This window comes from Thamnophis elegans, chromosome 4 (assembly GCF_009769535.1).
Source record: "Thamnophis elegans isolate rThaEle1 chromosome 4, rThaEle1.pri, whole genome shotgun sequence".
Classification (NCBI taxonomy): Eukaryota; Metazoa; Chordata; class Lepidosauria; order Squamata; family Colubridae; genus Thamnophis; species Thamnophis elegans.
In genome coordinates, this window is record NC_045544.1 from 80,074,496 (window position 1) to 80,092,889 (window position 18,394).

Below are 18,394 nucleotides of genomic sequence, written 5' to 3' on the forward strand. Positions count from 1 at the left end.
CACACACACACACACACACACACGAAGGGAGGGAGGAAGGGAGGGGGAGATTTCTGATACAATATAAACATACTTGTATTATGTGTGTGAGAATGGTTTCTGCCTGTGAGATAGAATGACTGGTATAATTCAGATGGGGAATGAATATCCATATAAATTAAATACTTTTTCTTGAGGCAATTAATTTTAATAATAAAATATTAATTCAGTAAAAAATTGTCCTAGCGTGCTCATTTTTGGAGTGTGGATTCTGATACAAAGATAATCAATAAGCTAACACAGTTAATAAAACTTGATCTATCAACAGCTAGACAACACGAGGTATCCCTCAAACCCTTATTCATCCATAAAACTGGTTCTAGATTCATAACACATTGGTGTGTTATGTGCTTCTTCGGAAACTGTTGGAAGTTGAGAATTGAGAATTATAACCCCCCTTTTTGTCATCTATGTGTACAATTATTATTGTAAAACACAGTATGTTTAATGTTCATAAAAGCCATTTAAAAAATTCCTTGAATGAATCTTGAACTGTACTTTAATATAGCAAATTTAAATAGCATATAATACTTTTACTGTAGGTCATACAACTTGAAGGACTTATCATGTCCAAAGAGTCATGTGAACAAGCATGTATAATATTTCTTGAAAGTGGTTGTACAAAAGCTGCCACTTTCATTATATGAGAAGAAAATATTAAAATCAAGAGAACCTGCTTATTAGCAATTTATATTGTACGACTGAACTGAAAGTAAAAACAAGGATCAATAAATGACTTGGGGACTTGGTAGATGTTTAAAATGTGGAAATTATTAGTGTGATTGTTGGATGTTAGATAATATAAAAAACTGGTGTCTTCAGTTTTTCCAAAATGTATTACGTTAGTTATGTAGATATTTCATGAGGCATAAATGTCATTAAGTAAATCAAATCAAAACCCATAAATATATCTCACTAATTTTCCCATATTACTGTAGAAAAGCAAGTGTCCTGCTTGACAAGCTAGATGAAACATGAAAAGTCTCTATGAGGTTCCATGAATTTTTTTAACTTTCTATTCTCTTTAACTCATCTGGTCATTACAGAAAACTCTAAAAGAATGTTGCAGTTTGAAGCAGATTACAGCAATTAATTAACAGTTTAAAATGCTTCAGATTCCCTAAGGTCTTAGGGGAGATTAAGGTCTCCCCTAAACTAGCAGTTTTAATCTAATTTAGAAACCCTTCATGCTAGCAAAACTGATTGTCACGAATAAGTCTGGAAATGTCATCTTGATTTACATTTTTTCATGACCTCCATTTCAAGAAGTTAATGGAGCTTAAGTTCATACAGTACAGGAAAAAAACCTACACTGTTTCAATTGTGATTTAATTAATATTTTGACATTGAGTGCATAATTTCAAGCTACTTTTGCAGAATTTTCAGTGGGACACATTGTAACAAAATAAAATAATATCAAGATCAGTATCCCAAAACATGTATTAATTAATATGAATCATGCTGGATATCACTGCTAATACAACAGGGTACTTAATATTATGCCAATGTCCCTTACACAATTTTAGAGATGTAATGTCAGAATTTATATTTTGTAATATTTTTACCAAATTAATAAAATAATTTGTTTTAAATCTAAACATTTAGACATGATGCTCACATTTCTATGATCAAGAACCTTTATACTAAGCTATAACATAGTGTGTTGAGTTTGGCCAATTTTGCTGGATTGTTAGACAAAATCTTCAAATCGTTCCCTGCAATCTGGGTAGTTTTCGGGGAGGGGGGAAGGAATTCCTAAAGGACGAAATAAGAAAATGTATTATGAATAGTAAATATGACATTTTAGCACATCACTCAGGCAAGGGTTTATTTTACTTATTATTTATTGATGTGGACTATCAAGATTTTTTAAGCAAAGCATACTTTGCTAATAAAATATAATTATTTTTCAAATACCTGCCTATCTGCTATCTGATTCTTTTGTCCTTTGGTTAAGATAAAAAAGGTATAGAATACAGTATGGAACTTACTGAACATTCTATCCTTTTTAATCCTTTTTTTTTTCACATGAAGCATCTTGAGATAGATCCTACAGCTGTAAATCAATTCTGAACCAATATCTGGTTAATTAAACTAAACCTGCTACAAGCCAAAATATTTCTGTCCTAGAAAACCTCAATTCCAACATTGATTTTTCCATATTTCAAAAAAGTATTTATGTTCCTAAAGAAAGTTCATAACATTCCACTCTGAGTCTAACAAATTCTGATATTTGTGCATCCAGTTTTATTTCTACATCACAGATTTTTATTATTGGAAGGATAATCTTTAGCTAATTCACTGCCACCTCACAATATAATCACAGAATCAAGGCGTTGGAAGAAGCCATTATATCAACCATGCTCAGTGTAGGATCAAATTAAATCAAATTTTTACCCTCCTTACTGCTTGTAGACACTAATCCTACTACAACGTACAATGTTTATGTTTCAACAGCTGCTGTCTCAAAGGTATCACTGAATGGATCTTTCTACTTTTTACTACATAGAAATCAAACATAGCATTTCTGATCAATATTGTGATAGGATCAGGTAAGTAATCTCCCTGTTTAAAGATAGTCCCCAAGTTCAAGCTAATAACAATCCTTGGTTGTATAAACAGAAGCATAGAATCAAAATCATGTGATCTATTAGTACCGCTTTAGGAAGACCACACCTAGAATAGTGCGTCCAATTTTGGTTATCACATTGCAAAAAAGTTGTTGAGACTTTGGAAAAAGTGCAAAGAAGAGCAACTAAGAAGACTAAAACATATGAAGAACGGTTACAGGATTTGGGTTTGGTTAGTCTATTGAAAAGAAGTACTGGGGGGGGGGACATAATACAGTATTCCAGTTTTTGAGAAGCTGCCACAAAGAGGAGGGGGCCAATTTATTTTCCAAAAGCACCAGGGCAGGATAAGAAACAATGGATGGAAATTAATCAAGGAGAGAAGCAACCTGGAATTAAGGAGAAATTTCCTAATAGTGAATGCAATTAATCAGTGGAACAGCTTGCCTTCAAAAGTTGTGGGTATTACATCACTGGAGGTTTTTAAGAAGAAACTGGACAGTTACTTATCTGAAATGGTGTAAGCAGGGGACAGCACTAGCAAATCTCCAAAGTCCCTTCCAGCTCTATTCTGATTGAGTGCCATAGAATGGAAAAATATTGGGACCGTGCCTGTATTATTTTCTAAACAGAGCTTCTGTATTTTGGAGAATGAGGACGAGGATGAAGAAAGGCGGGAAAAAAAGCTATAACAATACACAGCTTCTCTGAGGAGAAATTGACAAAAGCAGGAGCAATTATTTTGCCAAATAACTGTTCATGACATATGGACTATAGAAGCAAGTATTAAAACAACATACTATGGTTAGACTATGTAGTTTAATTTAGGTTAAATCAACCATCTCTGCAACACAAATAAGTTCCTCAACATTGTACTAATGCATGAATAGGTTTTTAAACAAACAGGATTTGTATAATGGGTGTTTTAAAACAGCGGTTTTTTTTTAAACTATTCAATTTTTCTTTCTCTTAGTCGCATAACACTTTTTACTAACACAGAGAAGATCTCCCACAATTGTAGTTTCAGTATACTATTACTTAAACTATTCCAACTGCCTTTATTATCCTATTTTTATTCCACAATCTTTTAAGTTGTTTTCAGTTATACTTTTTACCTCTGAGGGCAACAAATATTTTTCAAATAATGTATTATTTTATACTCAAATAATGTATTCTTTTAAATACTTTTGGACTTAATGAAAGGTAAGTCCTATTGAACTACATAGTTTTCTTTAAAACAGATTTGTGTCAGACTGCTGTCCAGAGTTAAATATGAACTTTCAAGAAGAGCCCAGTGGCAACCCTTTAAGTAAGCAAAATACTACATAATTACAATATTGTGCACCTTATATTTAATCTAGCATGGTAATTGCATTATGAAACTGTATTTAAATTAGACACCAGGAGACTGGCCACCTAAGGCATGAAAACTGGTTAAGGGGCTTTGGGCTAGTCACTCACTCAGCCCAACACACATCACAGGATTGCTGTTATGCATAAAATAGGCGGAGGAGGGAAGGTAACTGTCTTGAGTTATTATAAAATAATAAGATGTTGCGATAAGAAAATGCCTAAAAAATATTACTCTAAGATCTATAGTCCTATGGTAAATTGCTGTTCTATACTCACTAATAAGTACTGGTGATGAAAAAAATCAAACCAAAATAAGTTTTCAAGTAATGTGTCTTATAGGACAAATTAAATCTTTTAATTAATTGAGGTTTGCAACCAAAGTAACTGAAATTTGATGAACTTAATTACTTAGAATTTACTGAAAATAAAATGATGTATGACTGGGCTTCAATTATCATTCTGCAGGGTTGTCCCTAATAGATGTCAACAGATGCTTAGGAGTGGTGCTTTATTGAAATTGTGAGTGCTAGACAATTTACCCATTTTCTTCCAAACTAGCCAACTCACCCACCCCAAATATTATGAGAATACTTAAAAAGGTAAAGGTAAAAGTTCCGCTCGCATATATGTGCTAGTCGTTCCTGACGCTATAGGGGGCAGTGCCTCATTTCCATTTCAAAGCCGAAAAGCCATCTCCAATGGTTTGTCGCCAGCATGACTAAACGCCGAAGGCGCGCGGAATGCTGTTACCTTCCCACCAAAGTTGATCACTATTTTTTACTTGCATTTTTTACATGCTTTCGAACTGCTAGGCTGGCAGAAGTGGGACAAGTAACAGGAGCTCACTCGGTTACACAGCCACTCAGGGATTGAAGCGCCGAACTGCTGCCTTTTCTGATCGATAAGCTCAGCGTCTTAGCCACTGAGCCACCACGTCCCGCACTGCAAGTGCTAAACTATTATTGCTGATTTTAGGCCACAAAATACTATATAAACTTGCTTCAGCCACCACCAACATAAAAACAAATGTATTTTCATTTTGCAGTCGTGCGTTAGTCTACCACCCTTAAATAATTCTATCTTTACAGTAAAATCAATTTATCCTGGACAAATATTCTATTTTTTTAAAGGGGCTAGAACTCTTACTATCCTGCCTTCTTCCTTTCTCTGATATAGCTACCCAGGTCAACATTGTTTTTCTGTGTGTAGTTTTTGTTTCTATCTATATTTGAGAAAAGGTTGTGAAGATCCCTAGTTTCCTTGGTGTTTTACAATGTGTTACAGCAGAGGTCCTCAAACTTTTTAAACAGGGAGGCAATTCACGGTCCTTCAGACTGTTAGGGGGCCAGGACTGGCCTTGGGTGGGCATGGCTAGGTGGTCATGTGACTGGGCGGGCATGGCGTAGGTCATGTGACTAGGTGGGTTGTGGCCAATTTAACAGTCCATTAAACAATGAACACAAATTAAACTTCAATTTGTTTTGCTCCTGGGGGTTGTTTATTTGCTTTTTGTTGCATGTTGCTCTTTTGGCTGACTTTCTGTTTCCTAGATCATTTTTCAGTTGTTAGGAATCTAGTGGTCCACTTAAGGAAACTCAGTTTGCAGCAATTCTTCTCAGCCCCAAGGAGCTTACAACACAAAAGTATCTTTCTTTCTCTCTCTCCTCTCTCTCTCTCTCTCTCTCTCTCTCTCTCTCTCTCTATCTCTCTCTTTCTCTATATATCTCCTAGAGGTGCGGGGAGATGAAAATGGGCTGTTTCTCTGGCCTCCCTGAGGCATCTGTGCATCCATTCTTCACCTCCCCTGCCCCAGAAGCATTCTTCAGGCAAAAAAGGGCAAAACGGTCTGTTTTGGGGGCAAAATAGGCAATTTTTACCCAGTTTTTGGCCCTCCTGGGGCCAAAGGGTGGGTTGGCCAATGTGGGCTGGAGCAGCCCTCGTGGTCCTGTGTGCGCTGGATTAATGGCTTTATGGGCCACATGTGGCCCCTGGCGTAGGTTTGAGGAGCTGTGTTACAGTATAGAAGCAAATAAATCGTTTAGTATTTGGCATGAGGACTCAGGCACAATCTTATATGTATCTTGTGACTGGCTGACCCAATGTAACATCTTTATGATTTATCTGAGGGTGTGTTGCAGCAGTCAGTTTGCAATTATCGTGCATTTTTTTTCCCAGAAACTTCACCAAGAGGCAATGTCCTTCAAAGTAGAGGTGTTGACTTTATAACATTTTGTTACTTCCTGTAGATCTTTATGCTAGTTATTTGTGAAGTTCCCTATGGTAATTTTGTTCCCTTTCCAGAGATGCCTAGATGCTTAAATTCATTGCAGTTCACGTACTGAAATACCTATCTGATGGCAAGTGTAGTTCACAGAGACAGATTTCTTAGTTATATATTTTTAGAGGAAAAATGCTGCTTCTCTCAATATGCAAATTATTTAGACATGAGAAGCCCTAGGAAACACTTTTTTGTATATTCACAGTATTAACAAATGAACAAATAATTTACATAGAGATGCTATTTTCAGTCTTCTTATTTCACACAGTATACAGTCCTTCAAAGATGGTTATGCCAATAATTCAAAATTTGAGAATAAATTGTATGACTGACCTTGGCCTTTTTTGAGTGAGAATTAGATTTTGTTTCCAAAATGACAGGCAACATCTGCTCAGTCTCCATGTTTTTCAAATCATAGGAACTTTCTGTAGCTGAGATTTCCTTGGATGAAGCACTGAGACGAGGGCATCTTGTGTTTTTCCTTTTTTTCTTTCTTTAACCATATTTACTAAAATATCTAATATTTATATTACGGAAAGATTTAAAATACTGTGTAATGATACATTAGCACAAGTATGTTTACGTAAAAAGACTGTAAATTACACAGAACCAGAATAATTATTTGTATGTTTTATTATATTTATTGATTGATTCCCCATTCTTCTGTCCTCATGTCATTAGCTTATAGTATCACAATGTACTTATTCTAAAGTTCGGTTATGGCTAAGAAAACCAGTGCATCTGCTCTAACCACATTCCAAATATAAACAGTACAGTATGCATAAAGTCCAAGATATGTGCAGCTTTGGGTTGCTTTTGTATAGGATTTTTGTATAATACAAAATCTCTTATTTTATAATAAAATTATAATAAATACTACTCTAATATTTGAAAAGTGTCAAACCATACATTTGCTTCTATTATTAGCTCATTGTAAATGGAACAAGGAAAACAAATAAAAATATGAATTGCTTGGGCAAAGTTCGGTAACAACTGAAAGCAAAAAGTGAAGGCATTTTAAAATAAAATTTTAAAATATTTGATTCTCAACTCCTCTTTTATGGATAAATATGAAATTGAATGTTTGGTTTGGGATTTTTCCCACACTTTTCTTTGTGAATTCTTCTGGTTATCTTTACACCGAGTCCATGTTTAAGATTTTCCCAAGATTTTCAATAATATTCAACTATTGGGGCTGTTAAGGCCATTCCAAAACTTTTCTTTCCTTTAACTATTTCATGATTGACTTGGAGATATTTTTCAGATCCTTGACTTACTGAAATATCCAATAATTTTCAGCTTCAATATCCTTACTGATTATGGGATACTGTCTTCTAGTATATATAGTATAAATTTATATTTAGTTGACATTTAGTTGCTATTCTTCCTCATACTTGCACAGTATATTTTGTGCCACTGATTGTGACACAATAATAAAGCATACCGAGCCAATAGAGTCATCTCTATGTTTAATATTTTGCCATAATGGTCTTTTCTTCAAATGTTTCACATTATTTTTCTTGAATGTATATTTTGTGGCTGTGGCTGAGCTATTCAATTTTCATTTCATCAGTCTAAAACACTTTGTTTCAAATATTTCAGGCTTATCAAACATTTTGCACCAATTACTTTTTGTGGTTAAGTTTCGAGAAAAGGTTTTTTTCAAAGAATACTTCTCCCATACAAATTTATTGTTTTATCAGAAATATTGTACTGTAGATGTCTGTTGTTTTGTGAATATGACCAGTTTTAACAGTTCCAGTTGATACATTTGTCTTCCAGATCTTGTCTTGACTTCAAGAGTTCCATACAACTTCCATTTCTTAATAATATTTCTCTCTATCGCAATTTCTAGTTGGGTGTGTTTACAAGCATTTTTTTCAACTTTCACCTGCTTGTATGAGTAAAGTATTTTAATTTTCAAATGGCTAGGCAGGTGAGTACAGGAAGAACCTATAGTTGTTGAAAACACTCAGAACAAATTACAAGAGGTTAGCTCAGAACATTTGCCAAGGAATTGTCTTTACCTAATCGTAATCTTAATGAGTAAATTACTCCTTTCAGTCTTATTAACAGCTTTAATAAGTTTATGTTAACAAAAAATATGAGCTAATTCTACTTATTGTAATGCTATGTGCCTATTGATGGCTGATTTGTCTGAATGCCAAGTTTCTAGGAATTATCTAGCATTTTTAGACTTAGCTTGGCCTAGGATGCCCAGTTTCTCAATTGAAACTACGGACATGTTTGTCCATATGTGATGCAATTAAGGAGTCTTCATCATATCTTCTGTCTGCTGGTTGGTGTCCAAATAAGTAAATAAAACAAGTAAAAAACTTCCAATGTACCTTTTTTACTGATAAGTTACGACAGATCCTTTCTAAAGTTCTTTTTCTGCTCATTCAGCTGTGGACTTCTCCTCCTTTTATCTGATTATTCCCCAAGTGTCATTTTTTACTCCATCTTCCAAGGTAATTCCCACATTTTATTACACAACCGAAAAAGTGTCAACTCTGTACACTATTGACTTGTGCATTGAAAATCAGTAAATAGTATATAAATAATAAATAAATACTTAAATGTTTAGAAATGTTATATTTAGCAATAGCACTTAGCACTTAGACTTATATACACAGTGCTTTATAGCCCTCTCTAAGCAGTTCCCAGAGTCAACATATTGCCCCCAAAAATCTGGATCCTCCTTTTACCGATCTTGGATGGATGGAAGGCTGAGTAAACCTTGAGGCAGTGAGATTTGAACTGCCAAACTTGCTAGCAATTGGCAGTCAGCAGGATTAGCATGCAATACTGCATTCTAACCACTGGGCCACCACGGCTCTTTAATACACGAATATGGAGTTTTGTCAAGATACAAAATAATTAGACCTGGAAGCTCACTAGTATTTGAATGTCCTGTTTAACTTTGTACCATGTTGAGATTGTGTCAACTAAAATATACAGTTAGATCAGAAGTACAAATTATAGTTGTTATACCCAAACTTCAAATAGAATATTAAGAATGTATTTATGTTGCTTCCTTGACTGAGTCTGACCAGTTTACAATTCAAAATAGTGAAAACATCAATAAAACTAATTAATCATCATAGTACTCTATGCTGGCTAACCCAACATAACCAAGCCCTCTCCCCATAAGAAGTTGGCTGCTTTCCAAAATGGTTCTAACTGCATTCCTAAGTTTTAACAGGGCATGGGTCATCCTGACCTCAAAGAGCAAGCTGTTCCAGACTGAGCAGATGGTAACTGAAAATAGATGTATTCAGCTTGATTATATTCACTTAACAATATTGAAACCTTTCCATGTTATTATTAAATCAAAAATATCATACATTGAATTTTAAAGTATTTTGCAATAAAGTATACTCCTCCTGTAGCTCCCCCCCCCACATCTGCTTTTGAGGATTGTTGAACATTTTGGAAGAGACCTGAGGTCATGAGGTAAAGAACAGAATGAAATATTGCCATATTCCTTACAGAAATAGATATGTCATAGGAGTAGCAACTAGATTTTTATCCAATAAAGTTTTCAGAAAGGATACTGATTTCATTATCTCGTTGCTGCAAAAGATCCTTTAGTTTCTTTAACTCTTCATTGCCAATTACAGTACCAGCACTTTTATCTTCCTGAACATCTGGTAATTGATTGCCAGGAAGTTTTGCATCATTTACCAGTCTCTGTTGAATCAAAAACAATATGGTTATTTTAATTTGTAATTCATTCCTTCATTTTCTGTAAGGAGGAAATTTGACAAACTTGTAGTCCTGTAATGTCAAGCTACTGTAAAGATTTCCCTTATGGATCATCTAGTTTTAATAGCTTCCTCTCTTTTAAACAAATCAGAATAATTTTCATGTACCGTCTCTCCTTTGGCCAACTATGCAGACATCCTTCCTAAGATTCTGACTCTCTTTCCTCTCAAAGATTCAGTTCCTCTTTCTTAAACTTAAAATTGTTCCTCTACTTGTTTTCCTGTAAGATATACTGTTTTTTTAACAACTATGTCATTTGGCCTCAACAGTACCTTTAACATTTGCAAATATGCAAATTAACTTCCAGTTAATTACTTAATTTTTAAAACGTGTATCTGTATTAAAAGGTTTATTGAAAAACATACCATAAATGGTAAGGGGCAATGCTGATGTGATGGTTCATAATCAAATAACAGCACACAAAAACCCTAAAGCAGACTACAACTACAAATTGTAGAATAGTTATAAATTACTGTTTTTGTTATTATATTCTTTAAATTCTGTTAGTGTGGCATGTAAATCCCGAACAAATTAATTAACTCCCTATGAAATCTCCCCACCCAACTGCCTTTTTCTATTTGGTCCGATGGGGGGAAGGTGATAATTGAATTATTATAATTATTTGAATAGTTTTATAATAAAATTGAATAATTGAATAGTTATAAAACAATGTCAAAGAATATAAGTATAACTGTTTTGTTTGTTTGTTTTGTTTTTATTTGTCTTGTATGCCGCCCACTCCCAAAGGACTTGGGCGGCTCACAATAGACAAGGGAAGGGGGAAGACTAGACAAAGACAACACTTTAAAAACAAAACCGCAACCATTCACAATTTCCGCGGGCTGGATGTTTCACCAGGGCCCCGGCTGCTGGAGCAGCCAGGGCTTGGTGGCTTTGCGGAAAGCCCGGGAGGGTCGTAAGGGTCGGATCTCGACAGGGAGATCATTCCAGAGGGCTGGAGCTGCAACAGAGAAGGCTCTCCCCCGGGGGGTCGCCAGCCGACATTGGCTGGCGGATGGAATCTGGAGGAGACCTAACCTGTGAGATCTGATCGGTCTATGGGACCGGTAATCGTCAGGAGGCGGTCTCTCAGGTACCCAGGTCCGCTGCCATGTAGGGCTTAAGCTAACCATGGAGTTGCTTTAGATAAAAGTTCCTGTCTAAATAATACTGGTTTATTTAAGAAGGAATACCAGCAATTTAGGGATACATATTTTGCACATTCTTTAAATTACAGTTTTCTAGCTTTTTTTTCAGATATTGAAAATCACAGTTTTACCACGTGACAGGAAACCTTTTAAAATATTAAGAACAAAGTCAATGCAAACAGGAAGAGCATTTGAACCAAAACACCTTAACCCTACCCTTAGATTAATAACTCTAGTATCCTATATCAAACATCACATGGGAAACTGTTGTTTTTCTCATTTACAATATTTAAATTTCATTAACTGCTACAAGAAAAACATAATTTTTTAAAAATATATATACAAATTAGGCTCTAATTAGAAACTCATACTTCCTCTCTCTCTTTAAAATTGCCTATAAATCAAAATACGGTACATTTGTTAATGTGTTTAAAAACACAATGCAACATACTTTTAAGTGGCTGAAACAGTATTTTATCTTCCGCATGTCAGCCCCCAATTTCCAAAATGTTTTCAGGATCAGTATCTTCCAGAAATTCTTTAACTGGTCATCTAATCTACATATACATGATAAAACAAAATAAAGAGCTACATTGAAGAAAATATCTAACTCTTCAGAAGAATAAATCAAACATAAATATTAAACTCCAGATTCTGCTAGTTTATCACAACTATGAACTTTCTGCAAGTGGAATTTCAGCAAAATGGGAAGCAGGAAAAAACAGCATTTTAAAATTTATGCCTGCTGTTTCAGTTCTTGGGAATTCTAGATCTTTGGAACAAACTTTGAGGATGACAGTGGAAAGCAGAGTGGCGGAAGTTAGTTAACAAAATAGCTGCATTTTTCTTTGCTATCACTGGGATTTTTTTTTTCTTGAGATTAAAAAATCCTATATGGCTGGAAATGAACCTTTCTATCTACATGAAATAAACTCTGGTTCCAACACATAGAAAGCAAATTTACTGCTTAAGTCTAAACAACACATAAAGGAGGTGTTTTTCAATAAAATTGAAAAATTTTAAAAATAGCAATGTTCCGTCCCAATAAATTCTAACTCCGCAAAAACACATGATATACCAAGTATATTTTTAACCAAAATAAAGTTATATTTTGTTCAATTTAGACTTATTTATAATTAATGGTTCCCAGAATTGAATCTTTAAGCACTTGAAAGTAATCCTGCTTAATAGTCTTGCATATGTCGATGATTTCTAAAATCAATGTAGGGCCAAGGGAAGAAAATGTACACTGTAGGTGGCTGTCAGACTGTCAAGTAGCCCTGGAAGAGATCGGCCTCCTCAGGAGGCAGTTAACATAATGAACATAATGATCAGGAAAGAGATCTTTTCTGAAAATTTTATAAAGTATCAGTATCAGAGACTAAGATATTTAATGGAAATAATGTTCACCTCAGCCCATTTTGCAGAACCTGTGACTGAACTAATTTTTTCTGATACAGTGACCTTTATCTACATTAAGACTACTCTTCCAGTCTATCTCTTCCTGTAATTAGTATAGTAGATTTGTCCTAAACTTAGATTATACCCCCATGGGGTCTGCCTTGAATAACTACTTTGCTGTAGTGTTTGTACATGGTTAATGTGATGAGTTTTGGCTTTCAGTATGACTAACTTCTCTCCTACATGCCCTTGCAGGACAGAGCATATGGCTACCACTCTACATTGCTAGATATAAGTTGTCCAATACTTATAAATACTTTTATAAACTATTTTAGGAAGATTATATTTAAACAGTCAATATATATATGATGGAAGCAAAGAGACTTAACTAACTCGGAAGGAATTTTGGAAGCCCCCACTTTGACTTTACGTATAAACTATGATCCATTTTATGACTGCTCCTCCTTTTTTATTACAGAACCTCTAATACATTGTGCAATATACAGTATACGGTTTCACTGTAGGTGCTGCATGTCCACTACCATGGCCTATAGCCTTCAAAACACATCAGACAAACATCAAAGAAAGAAAATAATGGCTTGCAAAAAAGCTATTTTCTAATATTGTTTTTCAGTATCTGATGAATGGATAGGAAATGCTTGGTATAAAACAATGTTCTTGACGTAGCAAGAAAAGCAGGATATTCCATCCAAAATGTTTTCTTTTGGAATCCTTGAACCCCAAAATAAATGTCTTTCTGTATAAGCCCTATCATTTCTGATTTAACTGAATTAGTGATATATAAAGGTCTAAAATCCAACTGACATGATAAAGAAAGCAAGTTGTGGATATTAATAAGCAATAAACAGCTGGAAGAATAGATGACCTTTTATTGCTTATTAAAATATTGCTAGATAATGTTGCTATTTTTTTTTCAAATGTGCAGGTAATTCTTACTTATGACCATAAATTGGGAATGGAATTTCTATTGTAAGTTGGTATAGTTGTAGACAATGCCAGAACTTACAAAAGAAATGATCTTGTGATTGTTAACTGAGTTTGCTAAATATAGACAGTCCTCAATTTACAACCACAATTGAGTCCAAAATTTCCATTGCCAAGTGTGACAGTTCTTAAAAGAGTTTAACCCCATTTTACAACCTTTTTTGCCATAGTTGTTAAGTAAATCACTACAGATGTTAAATTAGGAACACGGCTGCTAGGTGAATCTGGCTTCCCCCATTGATTTTGCTTGTCAGAAGTTCACAAAAGTGATCATGTGACAGACACTGCAACCATCATAAATATGAACCCACTGGCCAATCATCCAAATTTTGATCACATGACTATGAAATGCTGCATTGGTCATAAGGTGAAAAATGGTCATAAGTCACTTTTTCAGTACAGTTGTAAGTTTGAACGGTCATTAAATGCAATGACTGTACGTTGAGGACTAGCTGTAGTCAATCCAATAGAAACCACTCTGGAATTGGTCCCTCCCAGTCCCAAGCCTCAGTAAGGTAAGGCACTGCCTCCAATTCCCCCACCCCAAATCTCTCTCTCATCTCTATTTGCAAGCATCTGCAAAAATTAGTTCCCCTAGCTCCTTCTGTCCCCAGTCCCTTATGGCTCTCCAGTCTGCCTCAGCAAGCAAGTAACAACTTGCTAGCTCCCCAGCAAGGGCAAGCAAGCATCATTTATCCAACTGCCTTATACACATCAGTTTCTAAGAAATTCTTTATGCCTTGAATCATGATGAGAGTATATTCAGATCTAAATTAAATTTAGCTTCTCAAACTATATGGGACAAAATGTGATGCAATTACAATTTGCATAAATGGTAGTTATGTTTCCCTGAATAACATCATGTATGCAATATCCTGGAAGTAACTCTGTAACTCTAATTTCTACAGGTTTCCATCACTGAGCCTAAAATGTTCCATACCCAACAAAAGACTTCTGTCAGGAAAAAAATATTTTACACCAAAAACTGAAATAGCAACTCAGTATTTAGGCCATAATTGAAGTCAATCCTATTTCAAAACACAGCATTATGTTTGATATGCAACAAGGCACAGAAACATGCCTATTCAAAATTTAGTTTATAATCTCCAGAGGGTCTTTATATGAACAAATTTGTGAACTGCATTTTGGCCATATTATAACTTTGCCATTAAAACTTTTCAGTCTGTAATTTCCTCCCTCGTTTTGAATTTTTTTTTTAAAATTTTAAAATTGCTATCTTTGGGTATTTTTGAATAATTTGTACATTCCAAGAACCTCTTACTTTCAAAAAGCTATGCTCAGGAATTTATAAAGATTAATTTGTTCAGTTTTGTTTCAGCACAGTTAAATGTACTAAAACTTCAATGGCTTCTTTTGAAATATTATAATCTTAGGCTTCAAGTAATTGGTTATGGAGACTTTCTTTCTCTGACAGACTGGTGTCTTCAATTTTTCAAGACAGGCTTCATTGTCTACAGTAAAAAAATCTTCACAGCCAGAATTTTTAATGCTGTTGCTCCTTGGCCGAATTTTGAATTTTTTTAGAGCTAGATAAGCGAAACAATAATAAAATCTACAGACTTGTACCTAGATACCATATTTTTCGGAGTATAAGATGCACGGAGTGTAAGACGCACCAAGGTTTTGAAGAGGCTTTAAAAAAAAAAATAGCTAGGTAGATAGAGGGATAGAGAGGGAGGGAAAGAGAAATACAGTAGGTAGGTACGGAGAGAGAGAGAGAGAGAGAGAGTAGGTAGGTAGATAGACAGAGGGAGAGGGAGAGAAATACAGTAGGTAGGTAGGGAGAGAGAGTAGGTAAGTAGGTAGATAGAGGGATTGAGAGAGAGAGAAAAAATACAGTAGGTAGGTAGAGAGAGAGAGAGTAGGTAGGTAGATAGAGGGATAGAGAAAGAGAGAAATACAGTAGGTAGGTAGGGAGAGAGAGGGAGTAGGTAGGTAGGTAGGTAAGTAGGTAGGTAGGTAGGTAGGTAGATTTTTCCAGGTTTATTTATCCATGTGCTGGAGAAGGAAATCGCTGACAACCTGTAGCACCTAAGACTTGTTATGCTGACACAGCACTTGATCAATGTAATTCTCAGCAATCACTCTAACTAAAAAGCTTCCGAAAGAGAAAAAAATTTTTTTACACTCTGCAAACTTCCCCAAAATGGCCCGTTTTTTTTTAAATAAAAGGCATGAATAGCCATGGGGGGGCTTGCAGAGTGCTCTGGGGGTGCCCCCCCCAAAATGAGCAAAAAATGGCCATTTTTTTTGCGAAACAGGCAAACCGTTTTTTTGACAAAAAAAATTGCTTGCATAGCCTTATGGAGGCTTATAGAGTGCTGCTGGAGGCTGGGGTGGGGGGAGCCAAAAACGGCCCCATTTTGTGCTCATTCTTTCCTTCCACGCCCCCAGGAGCTCTCTGAAAGCCTCCATCAGGGTATGCACAGCCCATTTTGGTGAAGGAGCGGGGCTTCAAGAGGCAAAAAATGCTGTATTTGATGTATAAGACACACCCAAGATTTTTCAGCCTCTTTTTGGAGGAAAATAAAGGTGCGTCTTATACTCCAAAAAATACGGTAATCCACGTAAATATAATACTGCTGCTGAAGTCTGTTTCTCCAATACAATAGATAAGTTTACAGAGAGAAGTGTCTTAAATACAATAATCAAACTATGCAGTTATAGATTTCTCAGATAATGGGATTCAGAAAGTTTGGGGTTATGTTAGCCGCCCTGAGTCCCTCCGGGAATAGGGCGGCATATAAATACAATAAACCTTATAAACCTTATATTTGATCATGCTCTCAGCAGTCTTATATTGCAAAAAAAAAAAAATTAGTTACAAGCAGGGATTTAGCATGTAAGAAATTTGTTGATTACAACTAGTAACACAGCATTTCTAAGTGCTATAAATATTCCCTAAATACTTTTTAAAGTTATACATGCTCTGAACCTTCTCCTCAATTGGTATGTATTAATGTCTCAAAGGAAATATTTGCGGTAAAAAGCCTGATTCACTTCATTTATTTCAATACCAATTTGGGCTCAATACCTAACAAAATAATCTTTAAAGGTTATTCACCTCACCTAGCTAATTTAAACATTGACAGTTTAGCACCATTCATGTTCCTGATCATTATTCTCATCTACCTCAATATAGCACCTAGACCATCATTCTTGCACTTTACTTACTCTGCCCCAATTACTTCTCAGAAAATTGTCTATATGGAAATTCATATCTACTGCCAAAATCTGTGTCTGATAATAATAAAACTAGACAATTAGATCTTACAACTTTCACTTTTTCTTATTTCTCTTACTATTAATAAGACAGGGTGAACATACTGCAGCTGCTGTAAGTTCACTATTCATTCTGTTAAATTTAAAATATCTCTTAATTTGAAGTATTATCTGAAACTAAATTTCACTAGAATGTCTATGCTTATAAAAAAAAATTCAGAATATATGTATGACATAAGATGACATAAAGAAAACCAAACAATACTCTAGCAGCTCTTCTTTTGAGAGTTCTTCAAATCTTTGTTCACCAGTCACCATGGCCAATTCATTTTTTAATTCCTGGATTTCCTTCTTCAGACGCATAATCATCTGGAAATATAAAATGGATCACAATGAATAAAAATGAATGTCTGATTTAGAAGTTATGTGATGCTCTTTCTATATAACCAAATTGCTAATCTTTATATTCCCTTCCCCCCAAAAATTAAACATTTTTCATTTTCTTTTATAGAAATGAAATAATTCTGTGAACTAAATAATGGCATGCTTTGGAAAAATGAAGAGCCATGATTTGAGGGAAAAGAAACTCCTTTCAAGATGGTAAAAACTAGACAACTGAGATTCAATTTTTACTGGTTTCCCACTTTGAAGTTGTATTTATAGCATATCAATACAGTTCTGGATTAGTTATGGGGAATATGTTTTCACCATCTTTATTCTATAAGGAGACAATATTCTGAATATGTCTCTGGAGGAAAAGTTCTATTGAATATACAAAAGCCGTGGGGGCGCAGTGGTTAGAGTGCAATACTGCAGGCTACTTCGGCTGATCATCGGCTGCCATCAGTTTGACAGATCGACATCTCACCAGTCTCAAGGTTGACTCAGTCTTCTATCCTTCCAAGATCGGTAAATGAGGACCCAGATGTTGGGGGCTTAGGCTGACCTCTGTAAACCACTTAGAGAGGGTGTAAAGCACTATGAAGCGGTATATACCGGTAAGTCTAAGTGCTATTGCTATCATTATGCTTACTTTCACGTTAACTACAGCTACTACATACATCACTCTATACAACCACACTACAAAACTTCAAAATGATTGCTTAATATTAGTGATTGAAAACATTATACATTAGATCACTCTGTATATTAAAGAAAATATTTACTTATTTTTAATAATAATAATACACTATGTAAGTTGCATCGAGTACGCAACACTTTTAATCACTTGTGACAAATAACCTCCACTACCATATTAAGGAGACAAAATGAATAATTATTTGGAATAATTATTACATGGAAATCACTGTCGTGTTATATTATATACAGTAGTGTTTTCATAAAGAGTCACTGAGGAGCCTTACCAATCCAGGATCAATTTCTTCATTTAGAACAGCTTCATTCTTAATAACAGCAACTCGCTGAGCAAATCTACAGGTTGATATAGATTCCTAAAAGGAAAAAAAAATCTTAACCTATCACTATGTAAACAGGTAAGTTTTCTACAATCAAAGTAACAATCTTTAAAATTGTCTTAATATGCTTTAACAAAAAAGAATACCAGACAAATTGTATGATAAAAATAGTTT

General features: G+C 34.9%; 1 protein-coding gene across 1 annotated transcript in view; it reads right to left on the bottom strand.

The window, feature by feature from the left end:
- KIF6 (kinesin family member 6) overlaps nt 1-18,394 on the bottom strand; it is a 125,947-nt gene that overhangs the window by 74,615 nt on the left and 32,938 nt on the right. The window contains 8 exon segments of the mRNA XM_032216948.1: nt 6,570-6,701; nt 6,704-6,757; nt 9,798-9,933; nt 11,608-11,652; nt 11,654-11,688; nt 11,691-11,713; nt 17,071-17,174; nt 18,170-18,256. Coding sequence (XP_032072839.1) covers nt 6,570-6,701; nt 6,704-6,757; nt 9,798-9,933; nt 11,608-11,652; nt 11,654-11,688; nt 11,691-11,713; nt 17,071-17,174; nt 18,170-18,256 — 616 coding nt within the window.